We start from the raw sequence: 25,643 nt of genomic DNA, 5'->3' as shown, positions 1-25,643 counted from the left end.
AGACAGTATTCTGTGTTGGGAATATGATGCCTGATGAAGACCCAAGACTGAAATGGAATTCAACTTTTTTTCCCCACCTGTGTGGGCAGGAGTTTATGCATTAGACAACACTTAGTTTGATTCTCTTGCTGAGAAATTAGCCACTAAAAATGCACAAAGACTCAGTTTGTATAAAGTGCAGAGCCAGCAGAGACCAAGGCACTGTGATCAGTCACCCCCTAATGAAGACCTAAACCTGATGATAGTAATTTCTACTCAAACAACCACTTTTCTCAAACGGCATTTTGCACAGCCAGGAGTCAGCAGCCAGCGTGAGAGGCACATCATAACCCTGTGCCTATCGAGTTTGTGTTCACTGAAGTGAGCATGTCAAGGCTCTGCAGAAGACTGCAGAATGCTTTGATTAATTGATTTTTTTCTGGATAAGAGGAGTGACATCCCATAGGATGATGATTCTGTGATTTTTTTTCTTTCTTTTTATCTATTTTCTTTTCTAAGGCAACTCCTTGTTATAACAATGTGTGTATTATTTCATAATATTGTGCGCATGCATGTGTGCAGGACCAGTGTGAAAAAATCCACATTTTCTATATTAATGACATATTTTTAGTGTTTGAAGTGTGTTAAATGTTAGTCTCTTGTATGGGGAAAATCGCCCACACACTGACAAAGAACTAAAAGAATGTTTTCAGATGCAATACAAGAGCAGTTTATTACAGATATACAACAGGGAGAAAAATATCACATAGGTATATATTGTGCACAGTACGACAGAATACATGAAATATATCCTTTTTCATGCACTGTCAAACTATGACCTCACATCATGTCAATCACATTTAAAACACCAACTCCGAAACTTATCATCAAAGTTTCAGAACACATTCAATTTTCTTTGTGTTTTTCACATCTGTCAAAAGCCTTTAGACAGCTGTTTGACCAAGAGCAGTTTAAAAAATGTGCCGTAACCTGCGGGTCACATACATCTGCAACCAGAGAGAGGAACAGGGCAGGAGTGGACGGCAGGCCAGCAACAAAAAGAAGTGGAAATACATAGGAGCAGTGTCCTTCTTATGCTCTTCCACGACAAAGAAAAGGCAACATAAACATATGCAGAAATGTACAACAGCAAGTATGATGCTTGCAGCAGAGTGCAAGTGAATAGCAGCATAGTAGTCTTTCAGACTCATTAATAACATTCATAACTCATTTCATCTTGCATTTGGAAAGATGCGCTCAGAGAGCGGCGGCAGCCCAGGCAGGTAGGCCAACTTTAGTGGCCTTTAGTGGTGGTTGGTTCAGGATTGCCTGAGCCAGGGGAGCTGCTGCATCTGCTCCAGAGTGGGGCGATCCTCTGGGTCCACAGCCAAACACACATTCAACAAATTCAGGCAGCCTTAGAAGAGAGAGGGCAGAGAACGAAGCAAAGATTAGGGTGGGAGCTGCAGTTATTGTCAGTACCAAATCTCAGGTGCTGTATTGACAACAGCATTGTCTTACCTCTAGACAACTGCCTGCTGGACTTTAAACCTTTGCGGAGAAAGCTGTAGGTGGTGAACTGATCCACCAGCATGTCATGCAGCAGCGCGCCCAGCTGCCAGACTGTGGTGGGACCGGCCTCATATGTTCTGTGTCTCAGGTACTCTGGTGGCACGTATGCAAATGTTCCTACAATACACAGACACACACATGGAGACAGAGAGAAACAAAGAATGAGGAGTGAGTTTTCAATGAAGGTCATCGCTCCAGAGATCAACAGATGGATGAAGAGCAGGAGCAGAAGGCAGACATCGTACCAGCAAAGACACGACAGGGTTCATTCTCAATCAAGCAGCCACATCCAAAATCAATGATCCGCACTCGGGGGACATCGGAGCTGGTCTCAATGAGGACATTGTCCGTTTTGATGTCCCGATGGAAGACTCCCACCGAGTGCATCTTGATGCATGCTTCCACCAGCTGCTTCATGATGTTCTGAGACAGAGACAAAGACAAACAGATGAGTTATAGTGGAGTGACGAAGGGAGTGTAGGGTGGTACTTTCACATTATGTGACAATGTTGCAGCTTCCACACAAAACTGTTGCTCAAAGTTCAGTTACGTCCATTTGAGAACTGAGCTGAGAACAATGACATTTAAATGCTGGTGACACCAAAGATAACACAGTGTAAGGGTGCCTGGGTGTAAAGGTGTTTCTGAACTGAGTGTGAAGCCGGACTGCAAATAAAGTCCATGTTGATGCAAATTTGGATCCACAAAGGGTTGCACAAATTGAGGCAAGAAAATGTTTCAGCTCCAGCAGAAGCTTTGCTCTCATCTTGAGGCTTTATGACTCCAATTCATGAACTTACAGAGACAAGACAAAAAGGACTGCTGGCAAGCTCACAGCTAACATTGGCTGTTTGGGACGACTCAACACACACTGCAAAAACAATCCAGCATCACTATATAATCTATTAACTAATAATAAAGCCATTACTTACAACTTAGGAACCCTTTATAAAGGTGGACTACGAGACAGTGGTAACTAAATATGAAACAAGTTTAAGATTTAGGTTTTTGTATGCACCAAATTTTAAAAATGTAGGTGTGATAGCAGCCCTCAACTCTCCACAGACACTGACAACATTGAAAATTGTAAGCTTGGCACAGTTTTAAGGGAACACCACACACAGATATGAAAACATGCTCCAACCAGTTTCAGTACCTTAGCCTGGTCTTCTGTCAGAGAATCACAGCTGTTGACATAGTCCAACAGGTCCATAGAGGGGACTGGTCTCTCCATGACCAGGAGAATCTCCTGGTCCAGATCATACCAGTCCAACAATGTGACAGCAGCAGACTGTCCCACTAAATGTGGTCCACTTGCCACCTTCATCATTAGGACCGCCTCCAGAGGGAGCGAGTGCGACATCCCATTTATGATCTGAAAGAAACAAAATACAGAACAAAATTTGTGGTTGTGAATGTGTGTTTTAATAGAGGTGGTTGTGAATGTGTGTTTTAATAGAGGTGGTTGTGAATGTGTGTTTTCCTCGTCAACAACAGAGTAACAACAAAGTGAAAAAGTTCAACCATGATTTTAACAGTTGATGCTGAGACATCAGATTAAGTCACTCACCACTTGCCGATATTTGACGCGAGCTTTAGGGATGCGTTTGATCGCCACCTACAGGACAGAATCACCAGTGCTTTGGTTAGTACAGGGAGTGATGACTTTGTGTGTATGTGTGATGTGAGAATACGGATGTTATACTTACCGGTAAACTGTCGGAGTTCCTTACTCCAGCATAGACCGAACCAAAGCCTCCTTCTCCGAGCTTATGAAGCTGCAGGTACTTGGCCTCAAAGTTGGCTGCACACACACACAAACACACAACAGTCAGTTGTGAGGAACGTCTAACACTGAGCCTGTTTATATCTGGTATTAACATGTATCTCGAGTGATCTGATCACAAGTGGACAGGGCTGAATACAAGTGTAAACAACCAGCAAGCAAGCAGTTAGTGAGAGTGTGGACATAGTAACTGTTCATGGGGCTGTCTCGGCTGTCCACTTCACAAACACACACTCACATACAGTCATCTAATTATTTCTCACACTATCAGCTTACCTCTGCTGGAGCTGACTGAGTCGAACGCACTCCCGTTGTCCTGTTGGGAGGCTGAAGGGCTGCTGGAGCTCGGGGAGACTTCACAGCCGCTGTCCCTTCTTGGCGTCCTGGGAGTCTCTGTTGCTGGCATATGCTCAGCAAAGGCCTCCGTCCGACCCTCAGTCTCTGTGACGCCCACCACTGACACCTCAGTGGGCTTGTCAGTGTTTGTGTCACAGTTGTCACCCCTCTGTTTTTTACTGGGGGTCTTGGTTTGGGTGCTGGCCTTCCTCTTGGTCCCCTTGGCCTGCACAGTCTCCACTGCCACTATAGTAGGTTCACTGCTACCTCGCTGCCTTTTTCTGGGTGACTCTGGGCGATCCAAGCTGATCTTTCTTTTCTGGCTTGTCACCTCAGAGTCTTCTCCCTGGCAGATCTTGGGTTTGAGCTCTACAAACAAGAGAAATCCACTTAAATGATTCTGTGAAAGTCTGTATTAAGTTTAACAACATTGTTTTGTGATGTTCAGTCCCACCAGTTTCAAATTTAACTGTTTTCCCCACAACATCTGCACATGTAAAATACTGTATGATAAGGTCAGGTAAAGACTGTTACAAGGTCACAGTTTACAAAGTGAATTTCAGGTCTGTGACAAGACACAAAGTTTGATCTCCTGCATAAAAGTCAGATGTCCTGCATGACTACCCACCATCACTATGTCTACACTGTTATCAGTGTCAGCAAGTGACTAAGTACATTTAAGTCACTGCACTTAAAGGAAGACTCAACCCATTAAATGACCATTTGTAAATCAATTAGTCGTGCTTTCTTACCTTGAACTCGTGGAGCTGTTTTCCTCAAAGGCGTCCACAGAAAAGGATGAACAAATCGGTTTTCTGATGGACCGGGGAACTTGTTCAGCAACAGCACAACTGTATTAAACATTCAGACAAAATGAAATTAATTACTTTGTAAACAGGTTAAAATATTTTGACTGCACTGACAAATATTCAACTTTTTGCATGAAAAACACGCTGAACTACAGAAAAAGTGACAGTAAGTGACTTTTTGCATGTAAAAACAGGTGAAGCTGTTTGACAGGATTTCACACTTACATGAATCGTTCTCTGGGTTCAGAGAATGTAGAGTTTTTGACGTCTCAGCGTCCATGTTGTTTTGTGAGCGTACTCGATAGGAATGTCTCCGAAAAATCGTGTGTGTGTCTCTCCAATACTTGTGTAAAACTCTGCTGAATTGTGGAGAGAGGGTCTACTTACCAGTTTCTGTGTGTTCCGAGGTCTTTGGTGGTGATTCTGAGTTCCATTTTGTGACATCACGTTTTGATGTCAGGCTAAAATACCATGGCAACCAAAAAACTACCATTGGTTCAAAATTCAAAAAGCCAAAATCAAACAATAACAAGATTACACATTTATCATGTGATTATCATGATGTTATTTGTTTATTGATGATAAATTATTGATGAGACCTGCATTCATTGATTTCTTTGGTCGCTCCAGGACAGTGCAACAAGCTGTATGCACAACATCATCATCTTATGAACTTAATATGGCGAATGTGTTGGGAAGTTACTGAGTTATGACACATCCAGCAGTTACAGACATGGGCAGATTATGAGATAATGGACCCCTGGGCAGAGACATGCAAAGGGACCCCACCACCACCAATCATCATAGCATCATTATCATCAGTGCAAGTCTTTATATGTGTGTCACTGTTTGACTAACAGCGTCTTCAGCAACAGTTTTCTATAAAAATGAAGGTGGGTTGTTTTTTTTTTTGGTATTCCTATTTGGACATTCAGTGGCACAACCATACAGCCTATGAACACAGCAAGACATTTTTTCTGGGTATCTCACACATTTGCAGTGTTTTTCTGCCATCGTGTAAGTGCGCACAACTACTGTGACTATACTGTGACATCCACCCCAAATCGGTCTATAGACTGAATCACAATGCTTGTTTACAATAACTTCCGGGTAGAAAACTTTTGTGCCAGACACATAAAATCAAACTGCACTGAGCAATTGGGTGGTGTTTGGCTAACTAAGAAAGTCCCACCTAAAAATATATTTAAGTATCAGTTTAAGTTAACGCTATATGATGATTATTTTCACCACTTTATCTTTTCATCAGGCAGTCCTCCCTAGCTGAAGCTGTTATCTTAAAGCCACCAGACTCCAGTGACAGGAGTTGCTGGTCTACTGCTGTCTCAATCAGTTAGTGTGTAAAGTAAAGCAGAGAAAATATTCCAGATATAGCATAAAATTAAACCTATACAAGTTTTTTGGTGGGTCTTTTTGGGTGGCTGAAATAAATATTGTTGCAGCCCCTGTCCACAGCAGTACATTATTTAGCTTTCGTGCTGGTAGATTTGGTTTATCAAAGATGATAGCAAAGCAACACAGTAGCCTACATAAACTAGGCACAGCAGAAATGTAAGATCAGTCAGACCACATGTTTAATTATATATATCTTAGAACATTACAGTTATGGCTGAAAATGACAAAAGAAATAAACAAGTTTGTCAAATTGATATATACACAATGCAAAACAATTGTCAGTCATCTACCAGGAAGTGTTAGAAAAACATCACAGTGATTTGGACTATGGGTGTAGCCGTAGCTTTTGCTATTTCAGTTCAGGAAAGTAATTGTAATGTTTTGGTCATCTAAAAAGTTGTTGTTCAGAGAAAAAGACCCTCTACAAAGACCCCCTGTTTTCTGGTAAGTACATTTTTAAGCCTGTTTGGTAGCAAAAATTAGCATTAGCATTATCACAGTTAACTATACCTAGAAATATCTTTGGTGTCGGCTAAAGTGGCAAACTAGTGGCTTTAAAATGGAAGTCCACAAACCAATGGGAGGCCCTGGTGCTGTTGTCCATTATTTTATACAGTCTATGGTTAGGATCCATGACCACAGGGAACATAAGGGCCTTGCATCACATCCGCCATAGGCCTATGTGCGCTTAATATTTTCCTTGTCACAAACAGACGACGACACTAGAATGGTTGTGGACGTGTTTGTTACCTGGAGTTTTACTTTGCTGCTGAAACTTTTGTTTATTTTTCATGCACATGTTTCTTTGTCTTGGTAATGTGCAAATGTAACAACAAAACTCAAACAATTAGAGAGTCTCCATTTAAATTGTCAATGCTAAGAAATGGCTTGTTGACACCCAAAGATGCGAACACTGATACACTGCTAATGATTAACTCTAACATGTGATAGGGGATTTTGTCTGTCACTGTACTATATGTGATGTGTGTGTGTGTGTGGGTATGTGTGTGTGTGTTTATATATCATCAGTGTCTTCAATTAAAAGGCACTGCAGTCATTCTGCATTTTGCCTCTGAAAGTCAATGTGATTCACAGCGAGGGACCAATCGGATGCATCTTCTGAGTACCAGCCCACCTCTGCACCAATCACGTGAGGGCTGTTTCCCTCTGGCCTGGAGCATGAGGGTAAACACTGTGTCTGAGCTGAGTGGCTTTAAAGAGAAACAACAGTTTATATTTGAAAGACCCATGCATGAGGAATTTATTTTATGGGACATACATGCTGACATGATCTGAACAAAGCAGCCTTTCAAAGATGGTTCTGAAACATAATTTCACATTAGTATACTGTAATAAACCCTTAACTCCACTGGGTGATGCTGCTGCAGAGGAAAAGGTTAGCCTGTGTCAACATGCATCTCATTATAATCATAGCCCTTCTGTGATTTCTACAACCAACTCATTAGAGGAATATAAAAGTCTCACTCATATTATGTAAATCTTCTGTGTTTTTTTCTTTTCTCTCAGAAGCAGCGGAAAGTAGAGAAGTTTCAGGTAACAGTCCTTTGTAATGATCATATTTATATCGTACAACAGGCATAACAAATAAGTTTATTCAGTCACTTCATTGCTTTTAAAGAGACAGAACGTTTAACAAAGAAGGTGTTGACAAGTTAAAGTGCATCTAAGCTTGTCTGTGATAGACGTGATAGACAGTGGTAGAGCGTGATTGCATGTTCTTGTGTTTTTAAGCAGATACCGTGTTGCAACGCTTGAGTAGGCGGCCACACAAATGTTGAGTTCTTGTGAAATCAGATTTGTCATCCTGCACTCATGGTTGAGTCATAATACGCCTCTTTTCTGTGTGTGTGCTTGTGTGTCTTTTGTATGAGACAGTATTTGTGTTTTGGCAGTGAATGCACAAGTGTACGTGCTTGTGTTTATACATGTTTATATGAACTGTGTGTGCGAACTGTATGTTGACTTGCAGCCGGTTATACAGGAGAGAGAGATGTGTGCTGTAGAAAAAGAAAGACAGGCGTAGGCAGAAAGACAAAGAAAGTGACTAATGCCACATGGAACAGCACTAATCATGATGTGACTTCTGTTGAAGTACAGTCAAATAACACACAGAGACTTACGTTAAGAAAAAACAAAACATGAAAAGACTCTGGTACTGAAAAACTGGATTAGTCTTTATTAACACTGAAGGATAAACTGGTGAACAACATATTTCTTAAAAAACTACAAATCCTACAAGGTACAAAGAATAAACTAATACAGGTGTACAAGCTCATTCTTTATGACTAAACATATTCAGTACCTGGATGTGACATGGAATACATACAAACAGACATACAGACATACAGACATACATACAGACATACAGACATACATACAGACATACAGACATACATACAGACATACAGACATACAGACATACATAGGCGGCAGTAACTTCGTCCATAGGGACTTAGCTTGGGAAGCGGAGGGTCACCGGCTCCAGTCCCCACCAGGACCAAATATGGAGCGTGGACTGGCTGCTGGAGAGGTGCCAGTTCGCCTCCTAGGCACTGCCGAGGTGCTCTGAGCAAGGCATCCAACCCCCAACTGCTCAGAGCGCCTGTCGATGGGCAACCCCCTCACTCTGACATCTCTCCATTTAATGCATGTATAGGTCCTGCTTGTGTGTGTGTGTGTGTGTGTGTGTGTGTGTATTTCGGGCTTGTGTGTATGTGACAACAGTGAAAAAATTTGAATTTCCCCACAGGGATTGATAAGGTATATCTTCTTCTTCTTCTTCTTGTATAGATATTTTATTTTTGTAAAGTAACTTGAACTGACCTGCACTACAGAATTTCTGTTGATTAATATTTATGGGGTTTATTTGATCAACAAATTCATTTAAAAATCTGTCCATTGTTTCATGTCTTTTTTTGACGATCCTCCTCCAAAACATGACTACATGTAGGCAACTTTTACAAGCAGAAATTACTTATGTTATTTTCCCAGACAGCAGTCTTATTAGGGAACTATTGTGAAGGATTGGATGGGTCAAACAAGCACAGGACTTTCATTCAAGAGACCAGCGTTTGTGTCTTGTGTGAAAAAAAAGTCAACTTTGACTTATTTCAACAACGTAATATGTGATGTATGAGACATCATGTCATGGGACATTACCTTAGGAACAAATGTATTTATTTTAAGCCAAACAATGAACAATAAACCTAACCACATAGTTTTGGTGTAACTGCAACCGTTTCACAACGCTGACCAGGAGTTTAACACTGCAACCGTTAACGGTCATAAATGAGCTCTTCTGCTGTCTATCAGTAGGGGTCCTAATACTCCGGTGGGTCATATTAAAATGGTGGGAGCATATGATCTACCACTTGTTGGTATTTTTAAGTGATATGATGCTGATTCTTTGCTACATATGATGGTATAATAATAATAATAGTAATATTAATACATTTTATTTATGGAGCACTGTCTGTGGTACTCAAAGACACTTGACATCAGTTAAAAATGATCATAAAATAGAATACAGTAAAATTCATATAACATCATTCACACATTTCAAACCGTCTTGGATGAGTGATTTGAACTGAGAGAGGTCAGTGCAGTCTCAAATGTGTTTGGGGAGGGGGCAGCTATGGAGAAGGCTCTGTTGCCCAAGGTTTGGTGCTTGGTCCTGAGTGGTGGAGTCAGGAAGTTGGCATCAGAGGAGCGGAGGCTGCGGGAAGGAGTGTGTTGGTGGAGCAGGTCAGTGAGGTAAGAGGGGGCCTGGCAGTGGAGGGCTTTGCAAGTGAGGAGGAGGACTTTGAATTGGATGCACTGTGGGACAGGGAGCCAGTGGAGGATTCTGAAGGACAGGGGTGATGTGATCGCAGACGGCAGCAGAGTTCTGGATGTATTGGAGTTTATTTAGGACTTTGGATAAAATACCATGAAGAATGCTGTTACAGTAGTCAAATCTGGATGTGATGTAGGCATGGATGAGAGTTTCAGCAGCAGAGGGGGAGAGTGATGGCTGGAGATGAGCTATGTTTTTTAGGGGGAAGAAGGCAGTACTTGTGATTTGATTGACATGAGAGAGGTTGTTGTCAAAAATGACTCCAAGGTATATAATGAACAAAGGTTTGTTTCACTCTGTATTTCTTTATATATCTTGTTGTTATGGTGTAGTTATACAGCAGTGCAAATGTGACGTCAGACCAGCAAGACACAAATTCTCTGCAATCTCCATTCAGGAGATGAAATAAAAACAGTTACCATCAGTTCCGTGCACCAGCCTTTATGAATCTGTTCCTCAGTGTGTGTCTAAGCTCTGACCAAGGTTGTACTCCATTTACCATGAATGAATTGAACCTCAAGTTAGCAACCTTCATGCAGACATGGAGGAATACAAGGCCTGGACTGATAGGTTTAAATGTGTACAGGGAAAATAATTACATTCCTCAAAAGCTGACTTTGAAGTTTTGATGACAGGCAAACAATAAAACATCTAATTAAACATCTGCACAGTAAAATGTTGACAGACATGTCAAGCTTTGCTTCCAGGATCAAATATGCACAGAACAGCCTCGAGCTTCATAGCTGTCAAAGGAGAAAACAAATCATAATATTTACTGACTGGGTGGTATTTGTGTTTAGGTTGTGTAGGTTGACAAGAACAATAGCGACAAAAAAAAGCTCAACTGCGATGCTTTATTATGATGATGATAAACGCTGTGTATTAAATGGGATAGTTGAGATTAGCGCTGACAAACTGGAGGGAAGCAGATTAGAAGTATTGAAAAACACAGAAATGTGCTCTTAGCAGTGTCAAACATCCGTTTATTGATCTGGAATCAATACCTTTGTCTTTTACATTCCTCACTGAGTCTCTCCATCCGTTTGTATTTTGTGAGTGTATCAGTGCTGCTGTTTCATTATTCAGACAAACAAATCAAGCTGGAGATGTCAAAGGAGCTGCTGACTATTGTTTCCATTTAATATTGAGAGAAGATTATATTAAGAGAAAGAGATGGGAAGGGAGAAGAGAAACAGGATGAGGAAACAAAACTGCAGAACAAGTATGAGTGGAATGAGCTTTGGTATGCTGCTGCCTCAGCGTGTGGAGCATATTGAGACTGGAGAGACTGACAAAGGTAATCAGGTCATCGGCACTTTACAGGTTTGATCTACACTGATTATACTGTAATCAAAGAGCCAATGTAAAAATATTTCTCAGTTGGGAATTGCAAATGAGGCATTGCTCTTGCTCAGCACTTAGAAGACTGGCTTGGCTTTAACAGACTGAACAAACAAGATGTTTTCATCTTTTGGTAACCTTATCATTTCTTTCTTAAAGCCTAGACACACCAAACTGGCTTCAAAGAGCTAATAGCAATGAAGGCTGACTGATGCATTGCCTCATGTCGCCTGTGTCTTGGCCAAACACATGAACGCACCACAAAGACTACAGCCGATGGTTAACCAGCACGTACGAAAATTAACAAATTGACAACACAATCCAGTGTTGAAAGAACAAAGCATATTTACCATGTTGAACAACACAAACCATCACAAAACGTTTCTGCTGAAGAGCTCAATTGCTGATGAAAAATAATCTAACTTATGTAGCAAGTATGTTTTGATGTCACTCCCTTTTGACTTTAGCTGTTTGTTTACGTTCCTCACTTCCATTTCTCTTCTGTTGCGCTGAGTTGAACTGCCAATCAGAGTGAATTCATTCACTGAAGGGCTCTGCCGGCTCTGACGCTTCCACAATTCAACATGTTGAATCAGCCAAAAATAGCCGACAAAGGATGAGTGCCAATGGTGCAGGACACACTAGGGCAACTAGGGTGACAGACACTCACCAACGGCCCAACATTGACAGATGGCTGGCTGTTGGCTGTCAAGGCCTTTAAACCCTTTTCATACGTGCACAGCAAGCCTAAAATTATCTCGACCTTACCCGGAGGAGCTGTATGTGAGTGCGCAAATCCATTTGATTGATATTAAACGCACTTTACCCTGTCAGCTCCCTAACAGAAGGTCTACGTAATGTCCTGCTGAGCCCATGTGTAAATAAAGCAGGTAATTGTCTGGAGAATTCACAGCAAGCGAGTGGGCTTGTCGATGATGTTTCTATCATACGGCTTGCTCGAAACGGCAGAAAACAAACATCTGAGGGCGAAGAAGGGTCATTCACACAACGATGGCAGCAAAAATGTTGAGCTGGAGAGATGACAAGATTAGGGAACTTCTGTTGAAAAGGACTGAAGCCGAAATCGTCAGACAAAAACAAGGCACATCAAGAGATTGTGTTGTTTATGACCAAATTATGAAATGGCTACGTGACCAGGGTGTAATCTGTATACTACTAAACTTCTGCACGCAGCACTTTTTATTCATAAACAAAAAGATTTTTTCCTGCCTAGGTGAGAATGCTTCTGACACAGGCAATCTCCTGTTGTGTGCTACATGTGTGAAGATAATCTCCAGACAATGCCTGAACCAGATTCTCTGAACATTGTCCCCAGTTTACATGAGAAAACAGCTTGAGATGGCTGGGATTGTTTGCATGACAAGATAAACAGAAACATGTCACTCTTTGATACGGACAGTATATTTAAACCAAGCAGTTAAACCATTTACAGCACTGTACAAAGTGTACACGACACTACATCACTGATTGGTTGAATAACAACATTACAAATGAAATATTGCAAAGATTTTACAGACGTTAAACCTACATTACTCCAAATTACGGATACTAACACTGAATGACAACATATAATATGGAAGAGGAAACTCATCCTAACAAACCCACAGAGAATTAACTCCAAGCTTTGCAGCTCTGCATAGCTTTGAAGCTTTTAGCTCTGATAAACACACTGTACGCTACCTGCAGCACCAAACAGGAGGCGGATAAAATTAGCGATGAGCTGTTGTAGAAAATTATTATGACTGCAAATACAGGCCCTTATCAAAGCAGACATTTTGTCCTGTCGTAGAGGTAAAGCACAGGTGTTACTAATAACATTAACAGTCTCTGTTATATTCAAGTGTCCCAGTGAGCCAAGACAATGTGACAGTAAGCCAGCATGCACAATCCAGAAACTGAAGCAGCTAAATTGAATTCAGCTATCATTCTTTCTATTGCTTACAGCTGTGCTCTTCCTACATGTCAAAATGTCTTCAGTGAAAACGGCCTCCACGCCTGCTGTTACCTAACATTTTAGCCTAAAAGGCGCTGTATACGACATTTGGTGCATAATTATGATTTAGAGTCTGAGCCGTGATTGTCTGCACACGGCTCTCAACATGGAGGTAGCTAAGCACGCGGCTGGCAACTAATGGTGCTAAAAGCATGAGGAGTGCGAATGTGGTATATACTTCTGCATTGAATGGATGCCGTAGCTACGGTGTAGGCTCCGTGTCAACGTGGAGCCTACACCGTAGCCAGACGTGCACCTCCCCAGAAATGTAACTACACATGACGGCAATGCAGACCTTCTGTCTATTATTGTAAGCTGAAACCATTTCCCTCAGTGGAAAGGAAGCTTTTATCTACTTTTATTTCACCGATAAGAAACAATAAATTATGAAGACAATAAAACCTCCACAAAAATAACATTTTAAGTCTTGTGTGTGATTTATACTTCGGGATTTATCCTGGCTTCATATGAGTAGAGGAAATCTCTGCTCGTCTCTAGGCTAATTTATACAATGTAAAATACCATATGCATGTGCTAATAATGTTAGCGTGTTGTATTTGTTTGGAAAACATGTTTAGTATGACAGTTGTTCTGTTGGTGAACCTTGTGAGTTGTAATAGAGCCAAATTATGTAATGTTACCTTTGTTAAATGTTGCTGTTGTCCCTGGCTTTATATAAGAAGACAAAAAGATCGCTAGCTGCTAGGCTAATTTATACAATGGAAAATGCCATAGGCTTGTGCTTATAACATTAGCATGTTGTATTTATGGGTGATTAGCTAGCCAGTGGGATACAGACAGGAACTCACATGCACTGACATGCACACACGGACCGGACCACCTACCATAATGAAGAACAGAGGAGCTCTGATTACAACACACACAGAGGGAGTGTGTCTTCATGTTTTCTTCAGGCCATTACCTAGAAAATAGTGTTGTTTTTTTGAAGATTATTTTTCTGGGCTTTTGCCTTTAATGGATAGGACACTGTGTGAAATGGGGAGACAGAGAGAGTGAGTGGGGACTGACACGCAGCAAAGGGTCGCAGGTCGGACTTGAACCCGCGACCACTGCAGCGAGGCAATGCCTCTGTACATGGGGCGCCGGCACTATCCACTACGCTACCGACGCCCCAAATAGTGGGTTTTTTTCACTATGTTAATTGGCCATAGGTGTGAATGTGAGCGTGATTGGCTGTCTCTATGTGTCAGTCCTGCGAAAGTCTGGTGGCCTGTCCACAGTGTACCTTCTTGCCAAATGTCAGCTGGGAAAGCCCACATTCAGACCAGCTCTAACCCTGTGTGAAAAAACATAGCCCCGTCATTTATTTGAACTGAGTCACTCTTTACACTCACACTTTATCCTGCTGACCTTGTGACTGTCATAATGAAAGACTGAGTTACTGTCACGATGTTAACCTTTCAGAGTTGTAAAATCATCTCTATTATAAACCACAGTGCAGTCTTTTAGTGTCTGATAAGCCTTCAAACTCCTAGATCTACTCCTCAAACCAACATGGATCATTTTTTATTGTTTCACCACTATGTGAAACAACAAGCTCCCACCAAGCCAACCTCTTTCTTTCTTTCTTTCTCTCTTTCTTTGGCTGTTTTTGGTCTACTAACTTCACGCCTCCATGCTGAGAAACAGCATTTCACTGCCTTCTCTGGTTGAAAGTCTGAAAGTCTTAGTACCTCTGAGCCCAACAAGCATCTGTTAAGTTGCTCTTTAAAGATGCAGTAACTGATTTTGTTGTAGTGCCCCAAGGAAACCCAGCTTTCCTCCCAGCTCAGTGATGATGTTTTGAAACTTAACACACTTCACAGTTTAATGTTGAACCCTTCAAAGTGAGCTGGAGGGAAGATGGAGGATTTGGGCACTCTCACAAAATCAAAGCATGGACTTTGAAATGGGTATTATGAGTAAATGCGTGCCAGTGGGTTTTTATTATGGGACTTTCATAAACCGATGTCTTCTTTGTAGGATTAGGAGGCAGATTTTTGGCACATTCATTAATGGAATTGTTATCAGCTAAAACCATCATACTGATTAAAATTTACACTTGATTGGAAATTAGTAGAAAGCCATTATTATTACAGTACATTCATGTTAAGGACCCACTGGCAATGTAGCTTCACCATAGGAGTGAATACAATAAGATGAACAGATGACAGGCTGTCTGCTGATAGTGTCCTCAGCTCCTTAGATCCAGCCCTCACTCTTCCACAGCGTCAACCTCTCACCCAAATACAGTCACCTCTGGCTCCAAAAAACAAGAAGGCGAAGGCAGAAATGCTGAACCCGAGGCTTCAAAATGGGAGTCCACAAACCAATGGGTGATGGCATGGTAGCTACATCTATTATTTTTACAGTCTTTGGTCATGAGGCAGTGATCATTTAATTTGGGATTTGTTTTACTGGGTCAACTTGGAGAAAAGAGTTCCTCTGTTAAAAACCCTGAATCACTCATGTCATTTTAGGCCATCAGTGCCTAATCAACTTTGTGTGTGTGTGTGTGTGTGTGTGTGTGTGTGTGTGTGTGTGTGTGTCACTGTGCTAGTACGCACACACACATCCTCCCTTGACTGTAAGCCAGTGAATTTCAGCTGATGGAAAACAATGCAGGAAGTGAGGTGCTGACAGCAGACACAAACATCCCTCCCCATAGAGTGCTGCTGGGATTACAGTTTTTTTGTAGGCCATCCTGGAAGTTAACATCATTCTGGTTTCCTCAACAAAAGGTCAACGATGTTTATATGAAACAAAGCTAAGAAATGTGCGCATATTTACTGCAAACGCATACAGACAGCGTCATAGTGACAGCTGGATTTTTCTTTTATGATATCATTTTACAGGTTTAGTGGTTTCCTGGTGTCATATGACTCCTCTAAAAATCTGTTTGTCCCTGCAGAAGGATAGACAGACAGACAGACAGAGAAAGTCTGGACTTTTTTAATGAACATGTAGGACAAAACTAAAATAAAGGTGCACAACATAACAAGTCAAGAAAATGACTGTTGTCTCAAAAGAAAACTAAAATCTACAGCCTTGCTGCAGCTCTGTTAAATAAGTGTAGACATTGGTCAGATGGTTGTGTCGGAGTAAAAGTCTTTGGTAACCTGTATGTAGAGGATTTGTGCATGAAAGTATATAGACATGTGTGAGACAGTAGGATCAAAAGCATAAGGTAGTTACGGCAGACTCCAGTGCATGATATGATGATGGACCCTAGTGCACGCTATTACTAGTTATGAAGATCACATACACACCATTAGACAAATATGTATTTTACTAACAACCTACCTTAATGTTTCAAAGGCTTGCTTGGCTTACAGAGGCACTCAGCTTGTCAATCTTGACAGATTTGCACTTAAACCAGCGACCATTCACCATCAAACAGAGACTTAACATTGGACAACATCAACATACACATTACCCAGCAATCATGATCGCGTATCTGTATATGATGTTCTGGTTCCCTCAACAAAAAGCCTGTTGTATTTTACCATTGTCAGTCATTTCTGATTGACTTCTGGATTATTGCAGAAAATAAGCTCTGTGGCAAACAAAAGTTTATGATACTAACACTTTTTGTTCACGAATGAACACCAAGTTCTTGATTTCTAAAATATAAGTGCAGTCCGCAGAGGTTAAAAACTAACTTTAGGCTACAAACAAACTACACCACGGTCACATGACTTCACCACTACCAACACTAAGTGTCACGGGTTCACCGTCTTATATTTTTCATGCTGTTCACCTGCCTGATCACGAACTCTCCTGTCATTGCAGATCCTGCCACACCCATCTGCCCTGCAATCACCTCAGAGGCCGTTTACACGTACACGGTGATTTTGATAAACGGAGACATCTTCCTTCGTTTGTGCCCTTCGTTTACACGCAAACGGAGATTTCTCCTCTGAAAACGAGTCTTTCTAAAAACTCCGGCCAGAGATTTTGGAAAACTCCGGTTGCGCGTTTGCATGTAAACTGAGATAAACGGAGATAAACGGAGTGATAGGCAGCCGACGTCACAGTATAAACAGCCTCTCATTCCCCTCACCTGAGTTTTCCCCGCCCATCTCCTCACCTGGATCCCATTATGCTCATCAGTCACTCCTCATATACTGGCCCCGATTCTCATGCTCCTTGTCAGATTGTCTAGTGTGTTTGCCTAGCTTTCCAGAATTCTTTGTCTATCTGTCGGCTCGCCTGTTACCTGTTACCATGCCTGTTTCCCGGTGTGAAGATTTTGCCTAGTCCCTTGGTTTTGTCTGCCTGATCTGCCTGCCTGGCCTTGGACTGATTAAAGAATATTGGACTCTGCTCCAATCTCTGAGTTTGTGCTTTTGGGTTCCTTGGTTCTGAGTAATTACATTAAGCTTGTCATTCAGTGTGATGATGCTTAATGTCCTCTACAAACCCTTTAGTTTAATTTAGCCTCTTGTTAACAACCGCTTTCTTAAGACACGTTAAAACTTCAAAATTAACACATGGAGTATTTATTGATGCATTTGATGTCGTAGAACAAAAAGTGAAAATATCTTCAGCTTGTGTTAACCACAGACCTTATTTCAGGTATCTAAATCCCATTCAAAAACCCCACTGACTTTGAGATGAGGGAACTGAAAATATAAAAATGCTAATTAAATTCTGGGTTTAAGGACTCATTCCTTCACCACTTTATTGACTACTTATTGAGGCCAAGTTAATATAACATGAGAATAAGGTTTGTTTCTGTGTATTTTAGTATATTTCTATTATACTGCTGTTTTTATGTAGTATACAGCACATACATGCGGATAGAATAAGGAAAACTAAAAGAATGTATGAAATGTGAAAAGCTGCTCCTGAAATCACAGGTGTGTATCATTTGACTTGTCAACACCGTCTGAAGTTTTTCAAAGTGTGAAATGTTTACTGGGACCAGGAGTTTGTTGACTTACTTGACAACTTACCTTGTATCACCCTTCAGATTCTGTTCTTGTCATTGCTGGTGAGTCACGTTTGGATTTGTTTACCCCAGGTGACTCAAAGCGACATCCTGGAACAAACACCAATCAAGTGACCACCTGAAGAACAACAAAGGACTGAGCCCAGCAAGAATAACCCTGCACATGCTCATTGAATGAATGCCAAATGGAGCAGATGACACGGTCCTTTTGTTTTATTGAAGGTGAGAATCTACTTCTCTGTTGTATCACAAAGATAAGCACGGAAGAGAAACAGCCTCTTGTTTTTGTTTTGAGCTCTATAGGGAAGACAGCAGCTCATCTAATCACAGCTATTTTGTGCCATAATAACTGCCTGACATCTGCATAGTAGCTATAATGCCGGCCATGTAGTGCTGATAACATCGCCTCACCCTCTACTTATACCTGCCTAGTCACCGTGAGAGAGGAATGGAAAAAGGAAGAACAAAAGTGGGGAAGGTGAAGAAGGAAGTGGAGGCTGACTCAGGTACACAGAAGTTGGAGCTGCCTGCGGTTTACTTAAAAAATGTATGTTTGTGCCAATAATGTCTGACTATAACCAGAGAAAAACACTGACACACAATCACAACAGACACTGGGAGTTTGCCTAGAAGGAAGGTAGGGCGATAATATTCATTGCAGGTGCATACAGGCTCAACAGTGTCATAGTGACAACTGGATTTTTCTTTTATGATATCATTTTACAGGTTTAGTGGTTTCCTGGTGTCATATGACTCCTCTAAAAATCTGTTTGTCCCTGCAGAAAGAAAGACAAAGTCTGAACTTTTTTGATATAGTAAGAGACCTTTTTTTTATATAGAAGACAAAATTAAAATAAAAGTGCACAGCATAAGTCAGAAGAATATTTGCTGTCTTGCCAACAGACTTGGCAACAGCAAGCCACATTGGTTGGAGGGTTATGTCAGAATAAAGGTCTTTGGTAGCCTATTTAAAGAATTTATACATAAAAGTAATGTGTGAGACACAGTTACACGTCACATAGCTTCTTGTGTCAGGATCAGTAGCGTAAGGTGGTTACGTCAGGCCCCATTGCACAATATGATTACGTGCCTTAGTGCACACTATTACTAGTTATGAAATTCACACACGCACCATTAGACGGATATATATTTCACCAACAATCTGTCTTACTGCCGCTTTTATGCTTGAAGGCATGACTGCTCGCTTGACGTGCTCAGCTTCTCAGGCTTGACAGATTTTCCGCCTAAACCCGCGATCATATTGTCTGGTCTCCACACATGATCAAACAGAGACTTGACAACATCAACAAACATGTTACCTAGCAATCATCAATGCATATCTGTACATGAGAAAAATATCACAGGGAATCTGACAAGTTGATCTTACTTAGAAAAAATCTAGGAAATCGATTGCCTTAAAAAAGGTAACTACTTGTCTTAAGTTATGTTACTGATAAGTAAACATAACTTAGGAGTAATAGTTACATTTACTAAACTTATTCTCGGCAATCAATTTCCTAGATCTACTTTTCAGATTTCAGAGTGAACTATTAATTTAATTGAATGGTTTATTTATAGTTTTTTTAAAAATAGTTTTATAGTTTTTATAGTTTAAAACAAGATTTAGATTGTTATATGATTTACAAAAAAGCTCTTCTTCGTAGGCTCTGTGTTGACATAGAGCCTATGACGTAGCCTGGCATGAACCTCCCCAGAAATGTAACTACGGATCACAGTGACGCAGACCTCCTGTCTATTTTTGTAAGCTGAAACCATTTCCCTCAGTAGAAACAAAGCTTTTATTTATTTTAATTTCACAGATAAAAAACAATAAATTGTAAAGACAATAAGGCCTCAACAAAAATAGCATTTTAAGTCTTGTGTGTGATTTATCCTGGCTTCATATGAGTAGAGGAAATCTCTGCTTGTTGCTATGCCAATTTATACAATGTAAAATGCCATAGGCTTGTGCTAATAACGTTAGCATGTTATATTTGTTTGGAAAACGTGTTTAGTATAAGACAGTTGTTTTGTCGGTGAACCTTGTGAGTTGTAATGGAGCTGAAATTTGTAATGTTACCTTCGTTAAATGTTGCTGTTGTCTCTGGATTCATATGAGAGTCAGCTAGCTGCTAGGCTAATTTATACAATGTAAAATGCCATAGGCTTGTGCTAAAAACATTAGCATGTTGTATTTATGGGGAAAATGTGTCCAGATAAAGACGAGTGCTTTGTCTGTGAATGCTGTGAGTTATAGTGAAACTTATTTGTGTACTCGTGTTTGAAATTTTCGTAATTAAGCCATGTTTAATGTGTGTTTTGGGCGTGTTTTGAATCAACAAAACCACACAGCACTTCACAGAAACCCCGCCGCTGACCAGTGTTTTAGAGGTGTAACTGCAGAGTGACACAGACACACCACCGCACAAGTATAAAAGCTCACAACGGCGTAGGCCACGTGCATCGGGTCTGCATAGAGCTGATGCTCAAGTATAAATCCTGCTTCAGTCATAACGGCCCGTTCTCCGCCCAAAACATTGTGGAAGGGCCTGCTCCCTCCATGGTTGCCCCCACCCCACAGGCCCAAGTGCAAACACACTGCCTCCACTCTCTATATTTACCCCCCTGGTGAGGATGGTGCCAGCATTAGTCAGATTTTGTAAGATGTTATTCTTACACAAAGTTCATCCTGTGGGGAGCATTGATGCCTGTACCAAATATCTGTCAGTTTTTCTAAAAATTGCTGAGACACACACACATACACCTAACATACCTTTTCATACTGCCTATAGAGACAGCCTTACAGCTTTTACAGGCAAGACGTTGTAAAGAGCTGGTTAATGTTGGCTGAACAGAGCCTCTCTGGAACATATTGAATAAACGCAAACAGAGAGACACATAAAATGCTAAGTAAGTCCCACTCAGGTAAACAGGAACAGAACAGAGGAGCATCTAGACTCTCAGAGGCAGGTGCACAGAGAACAAAATACAAGCACTGAGCATGTACTTTATTCCCCTTCTGTGGCAGACAGATGGTAAAAACGTGAGATGATGACAAATTGTTTTCGCAGCAGAGGAGGAGGCTTTTAACTACGACTACGAGTGTTGTTTCCCTCCTCGTATATCACTCAACATACCACCAACTGAACTCGACACAGATTCAAAACACAAACACTCAAACGCAGTTGCTTGAAACCAACCTGAGATACAACCTGTATCTCAGATTTAGCCTCCGGCAGAAAAGTCTATCAGCGGGATCTCGGGATAAATCCCTGTGTATATTTACCACCGAGTGTATTCGACAGGTGGGCAGATTAGAGGAGCACCCACCTCCTCCTGATCCCCACAACAACAGTTTGTTGCAGATAAGCTCAGTCTCCTGGTAAGTCTGAGCCAAATCCAACTCAGGTTTAGACTGTTGCTTTTGAGAAGGATGTGATCCTGAGTAATAAATGCGGCTCTTTGGGGATTGGTGACATTGTACCGGAGCTGTCAGTCACAGAAAAGAATGGGTTCATGAGAGCTGTTCATGACAATGACAGGAGAGAGTATTTCAAATGCAGGCTGTAGACGAATGCTGCAGCTCATTTACAGTTCAGTGAAAGTGAAAGTAACCTACTTTAGCTGATGAAGGTAGATTAGCAATATCATGTGAATAAGAATATCATTCAGTCGTTATTCACTCATGATAGCTTTGAGATAAACTCATGCTAGCTAGAGTTATTTTTAACCTTTGTTTATTCAGGGAGGCTTCACTGAGATATTTCATTGCAGGAACACCCTGATCACATTCAGTTACACACATACACCTGAAGGCTGCCCAGTACAACCCCAGTCTGATGTACTGGCCACAGAGCAGTTAAGGGCTTTGCTCAAGGGCACATCAGTGGTGATAATGAGGGAGGGGCAGGTGCTTCTTTTCCCCTTTCTCCAGCCAGATCTGTCCTGCTGGTCTGGGGATTGAACAAGGGCCCCAAGAACAGCACTGGGCTTTGAAGCCAATTTGACATAGTTTTATCAATTTTAAATAGTGACAAAACACTGGATTACAACTTCGGGGTCCATCGTGTGATGCCATGGGATCCAAAAACACTTTTTGTCAAAGGCTTGCATTATGAAAGAGACATGTGTAAATCAGTTGACACTTTTTTTTTGAGCCTCACAACAAATGACTCGTTTCACTATTAGGATTTGATCCATTCAGTCCAATAACATTGCAGAAGTCTGGAAGAGCCGCATGATTAATCATTTAGCAAATTAGCAAAGTGCTAAATGCTGAAGTTAGATGCTTGACTGGTAGAGGCTGCCAAAAGTCTCTGGTGCACTTCCTCGATGCAGAAGATCCAGGTATTTTCATATGTCGGAAATTTAGCTTTTTTGGCTTCCTGGATCCAGACTTTTTCTCATAGACTTACATTGTGAAAAAGATGTCTGTAAACCAGTGGATACATTTTTTTTGAGCATCTCAAATGACTTGTTTCACTATCAAGATTTGATCCACTCAGTCCGCTAACATTGCGAAAGTCTAGAGGAGCCGCATGATTGAATCACTTTATCCCCATTTAAGTTAGCAAAGCGCTGAACCGGACATTAGCCACTTCACCGGTGGAGTTAGCCGGTCAAGTGGCTAACTTCCAAAAATTTCTGGTGCACTTCCTCTATGGGCCTCACAATGCAGAAGATCCAGGTATTTTCATGTGGTGGAAATTTAGCTTTTTTGGCTTCATGTGCCACTGAGCAACTTTAGTAGGAATGAACAGGGTCCTGTTTCCACAACATCCATTTCTCTTTATACATCCATGGGCCCAAAAATACTTTTTCACAAGGACTTATATTAGACGTGAAAATCTGTGGATTCACTTTTTTGAGCATCACAACTCCTGCGAAATGACTTGTTTCACTATCAGAAATTTGATCCACAAGCCACATAATTACATCATTTTATCACCATTCAAGTTTGTGAAGGTCTAAAGCGGAGGCTGGCCAGTTTGGTTGGCTCTGGTGTTTCTGGTATGCTTGCTCTACAGGCCCATGGACGCAAAAAATATAGATAATCTTATACCCAGAAATCAAAAATGTTTGCCTTCATGCACCTTTGAGCAACTTCCATAAGAATGAAGAGAGCCCCACCTGCAAAGCTGTATCCAGTTCTCTTTATACATTCATAGACTGAACCAACAACGTCCCAGTCACAAGCTTGATTCTCTAACCTTTTGGCTACCACTGGTTAGTATTTGGACCTAATTCATATTAATGTAAGGGTGAAAGATAACAAATGCATCCCCATTGCAACACAATATACACGACCAGGAAGTAAAATCATGTGGTTAAAACCTGGGTTTGTATAGGTAAAAACAAGAGTAGTCTACATCACGCTCTGTCATCCTTTACATAGGAACAACATTGCTTTCAGGTAAATGTTAATGTTAGCATGCTAACATGCTGAAAATGACAATGCTAACACGTTTAGCATGTTCACTATCTTAGTTAAGTTTGCTAGCATGCTAACATTTGCGAATTAGCACTAAACACAAAGTACAGCTATGGCTGATCTGAAATTTTATTAGTTTTGGAGGTAGGTAGCCATAAGCCAATAAGTATAAGCCAAAGTATGACACAAATTAAAGTTTGATGTCATGATGACACAAAGATTAAATATCACCAAAGTTATTGCCTCATAATTCATCCTCAAGGGGGGCAAGAATGTCATGACAATCCATCCAATGGCCGTCAAGATATTTCAATCTCTTTGTAGAAGAAATAGTCCCTGAGGTGTGTAAGTTATACAGAATTGTTATGAGTGCCAAAGACAAAATTTCATTGACTCCCATCGTACTGAGGATGATATTTCACACATAACACCAAAAGTATCTGCATGGTTGTATACCACTAGAGGACAAGGAGATTTTGTTTATTATTTGGGTGACCTTATCCTTTCAGAATAAGACTGCCAGTGTTCCTGTCATTGATCTCTCTCTCAGTCAGGGACTGATGGGAATGAGGGAAAGTGTAGACAAGCAGGAAGGGGACATAAAACAGTCGGCCTACTGTGGTTATGGTGGGGAAATAATTGCTTACACCTCCTCTGGGAGAGCTGTGCTGAATCGTCCTCTCAGTCAGGGGGTGTGAAACGTCATGCTGGGCGTTGCGTTGCGTTGGTGGCTCCCAGCACCAACCTTTGCGCCGCAGTCTGAGCTCAAAGTCTGCTGCAGGATCTCTCAGAATAGCTGATGGCACACAGTGCATGTTAATAATCTGTGGGAAACATGGGGAGGCAGTGGAAGCAAAGCAGTGGGATGTTGGAGTGCTGCTATGCTGAGCGTCAGTGTTTATATATGGAGCAGTGGTAACCACCAAGTGTGTCCTGCACGCTGCCCTTCAAAGCCAAAATGCAGCAACTGTTTTGTAGTGACACTGCAAACAGAAATAGATCAAAGTTTATTTTCCTCTCTGACAGCATGCATGTGAACACAATATACTGGTTAAACTCTAATCACACCCTTTGACCTTTCAAACATTGAAAACTCATTCATGCTGATTCCTTTACATGACCGGTACTCTATGTAAGTGTTTCATGTGTACTATATGTCCGTGTGTGTGGTCTGAGTGAGACGGCAGGTGCTCAGATGAAAACCTGAATGAGAGCCGAGTCAAGAGGCTTAGAGGATTACAGAGTTGTATTGTCTTTACACAAAATGTAACGTTTATGTTTGATCAGCAGACCTTACAGAGAGGTACTGAGGGACTGTAAAGGTGACCTGGTGGTTCATATTACACAGACCTGCACTGTCGAACAAGTACAAGCCAGTGCACACACACACACTCTGTACACATACACACTTGTATTTGATCTTGATACACTTTGGTTTGATGTTGGCTTGGGTTGAAAGATATGAGACAGCCAAGGAGTCAGATATTGACGTAATCTACATGTACTGTTATGTCCGAGACCTTTGCATTGGGCATTAAGTTTCCATTAAGTTGACATTGTTGGAACCTTGAAAAATGTTTTTAAGATTAAAGTTGTATACCCTGCTGAACATTGTACCTGGGTTATTTCTTACATAAACTATTCTTTTTTTTTTTTTTTTTTTTTAAAAGACCACAACGACTGAAATAGGAGCGACAGTCTTACATAGCAACACATGTTCATATTCATGTAACCTATTATAGAACTAGTCACCAGTGAAAGATAAACAGAGTGCTCGCGGGTGGAACTGTGGGTGGTACAAGGTTTATTCACTACTCATAAGCACAGACAAGTCAGTCTTGTTTGAAAGTGGTGGAACATGACTGTGTTTCTGTAGTCATTTCATATACGGTGTGATACAGTTATACCATATGTAACAGGGTCAATTGTGCAGCAGTAATATGTGTAACAAAGTCAAATTTACATTTTTAATATAAAGTACACAAAATTTGTTTCAGTTGTTATTACCTGACACGCTTAGGCCTCCATAGTCAATATGTGGAACATTTGTACCCCTACGTTTACCTTTGGGGGTACCCCACCTATACAGGGGTGTCTCCCACCTTACCTCTCCCCTTTCGCTGTTGTACTCCATGGGAGAGGTAAGAGACAT

At 41.1% G+C, this 25,643-nt stretch overlaps 1 protein-coding gene across 1 annotated transcript; it reads right to left on the bottom strand.

Moving 5' to 3' along the window:
* Window positions 1-1,298: 1,298 nt before the first annotated feature.
* On the bottom strand, window positions 1,299-25,643 carry LOC126388110 (serine/threonine-protein kinase pim-1-like). The gene is made up of 9 exons (XM_050040999.1): window positions 25,599-25,643; window positions 9,504-9,732; window positions 3,614-4,042; window positions 3,261-3,355; window positions 3,122-3,169; window positions 2,708-2,926; window positions 1,797-1,974; window positions 1,501-1,668; window positions 1,299-1,396 (listed from the first exon to the last, which is right to left on the bottom strand). The coding sequence occupies exons 1-9, from the start codon at window positions 25,641-25,643 to the stop codon at window positions 1,299-1,301; spliced, it is 1,509 nt and encodes a 502-aa protein (XP_049896956.1).

The sequence above is a fragment of the Epinephelus moara genome, chromosome 3 (assembly GCF_006386435.1).
Source record: "Epinephelus moara isolate mb chromosome 3, YSFRI_EMoa_1.0, whole genome shotgun sequence".
NCBI classification, from domain to species: Eukaryota; Metazoa; Chordata; class Actinopteri; order Perciformes; family Serranidae; genus Epinephelus; species Epinephelus moara.
The sequence above is the reverse complement of the archived record's forward strand: the minus strand, read 5'-3'. Positions and strand labels throughout refer to the sequence as shown.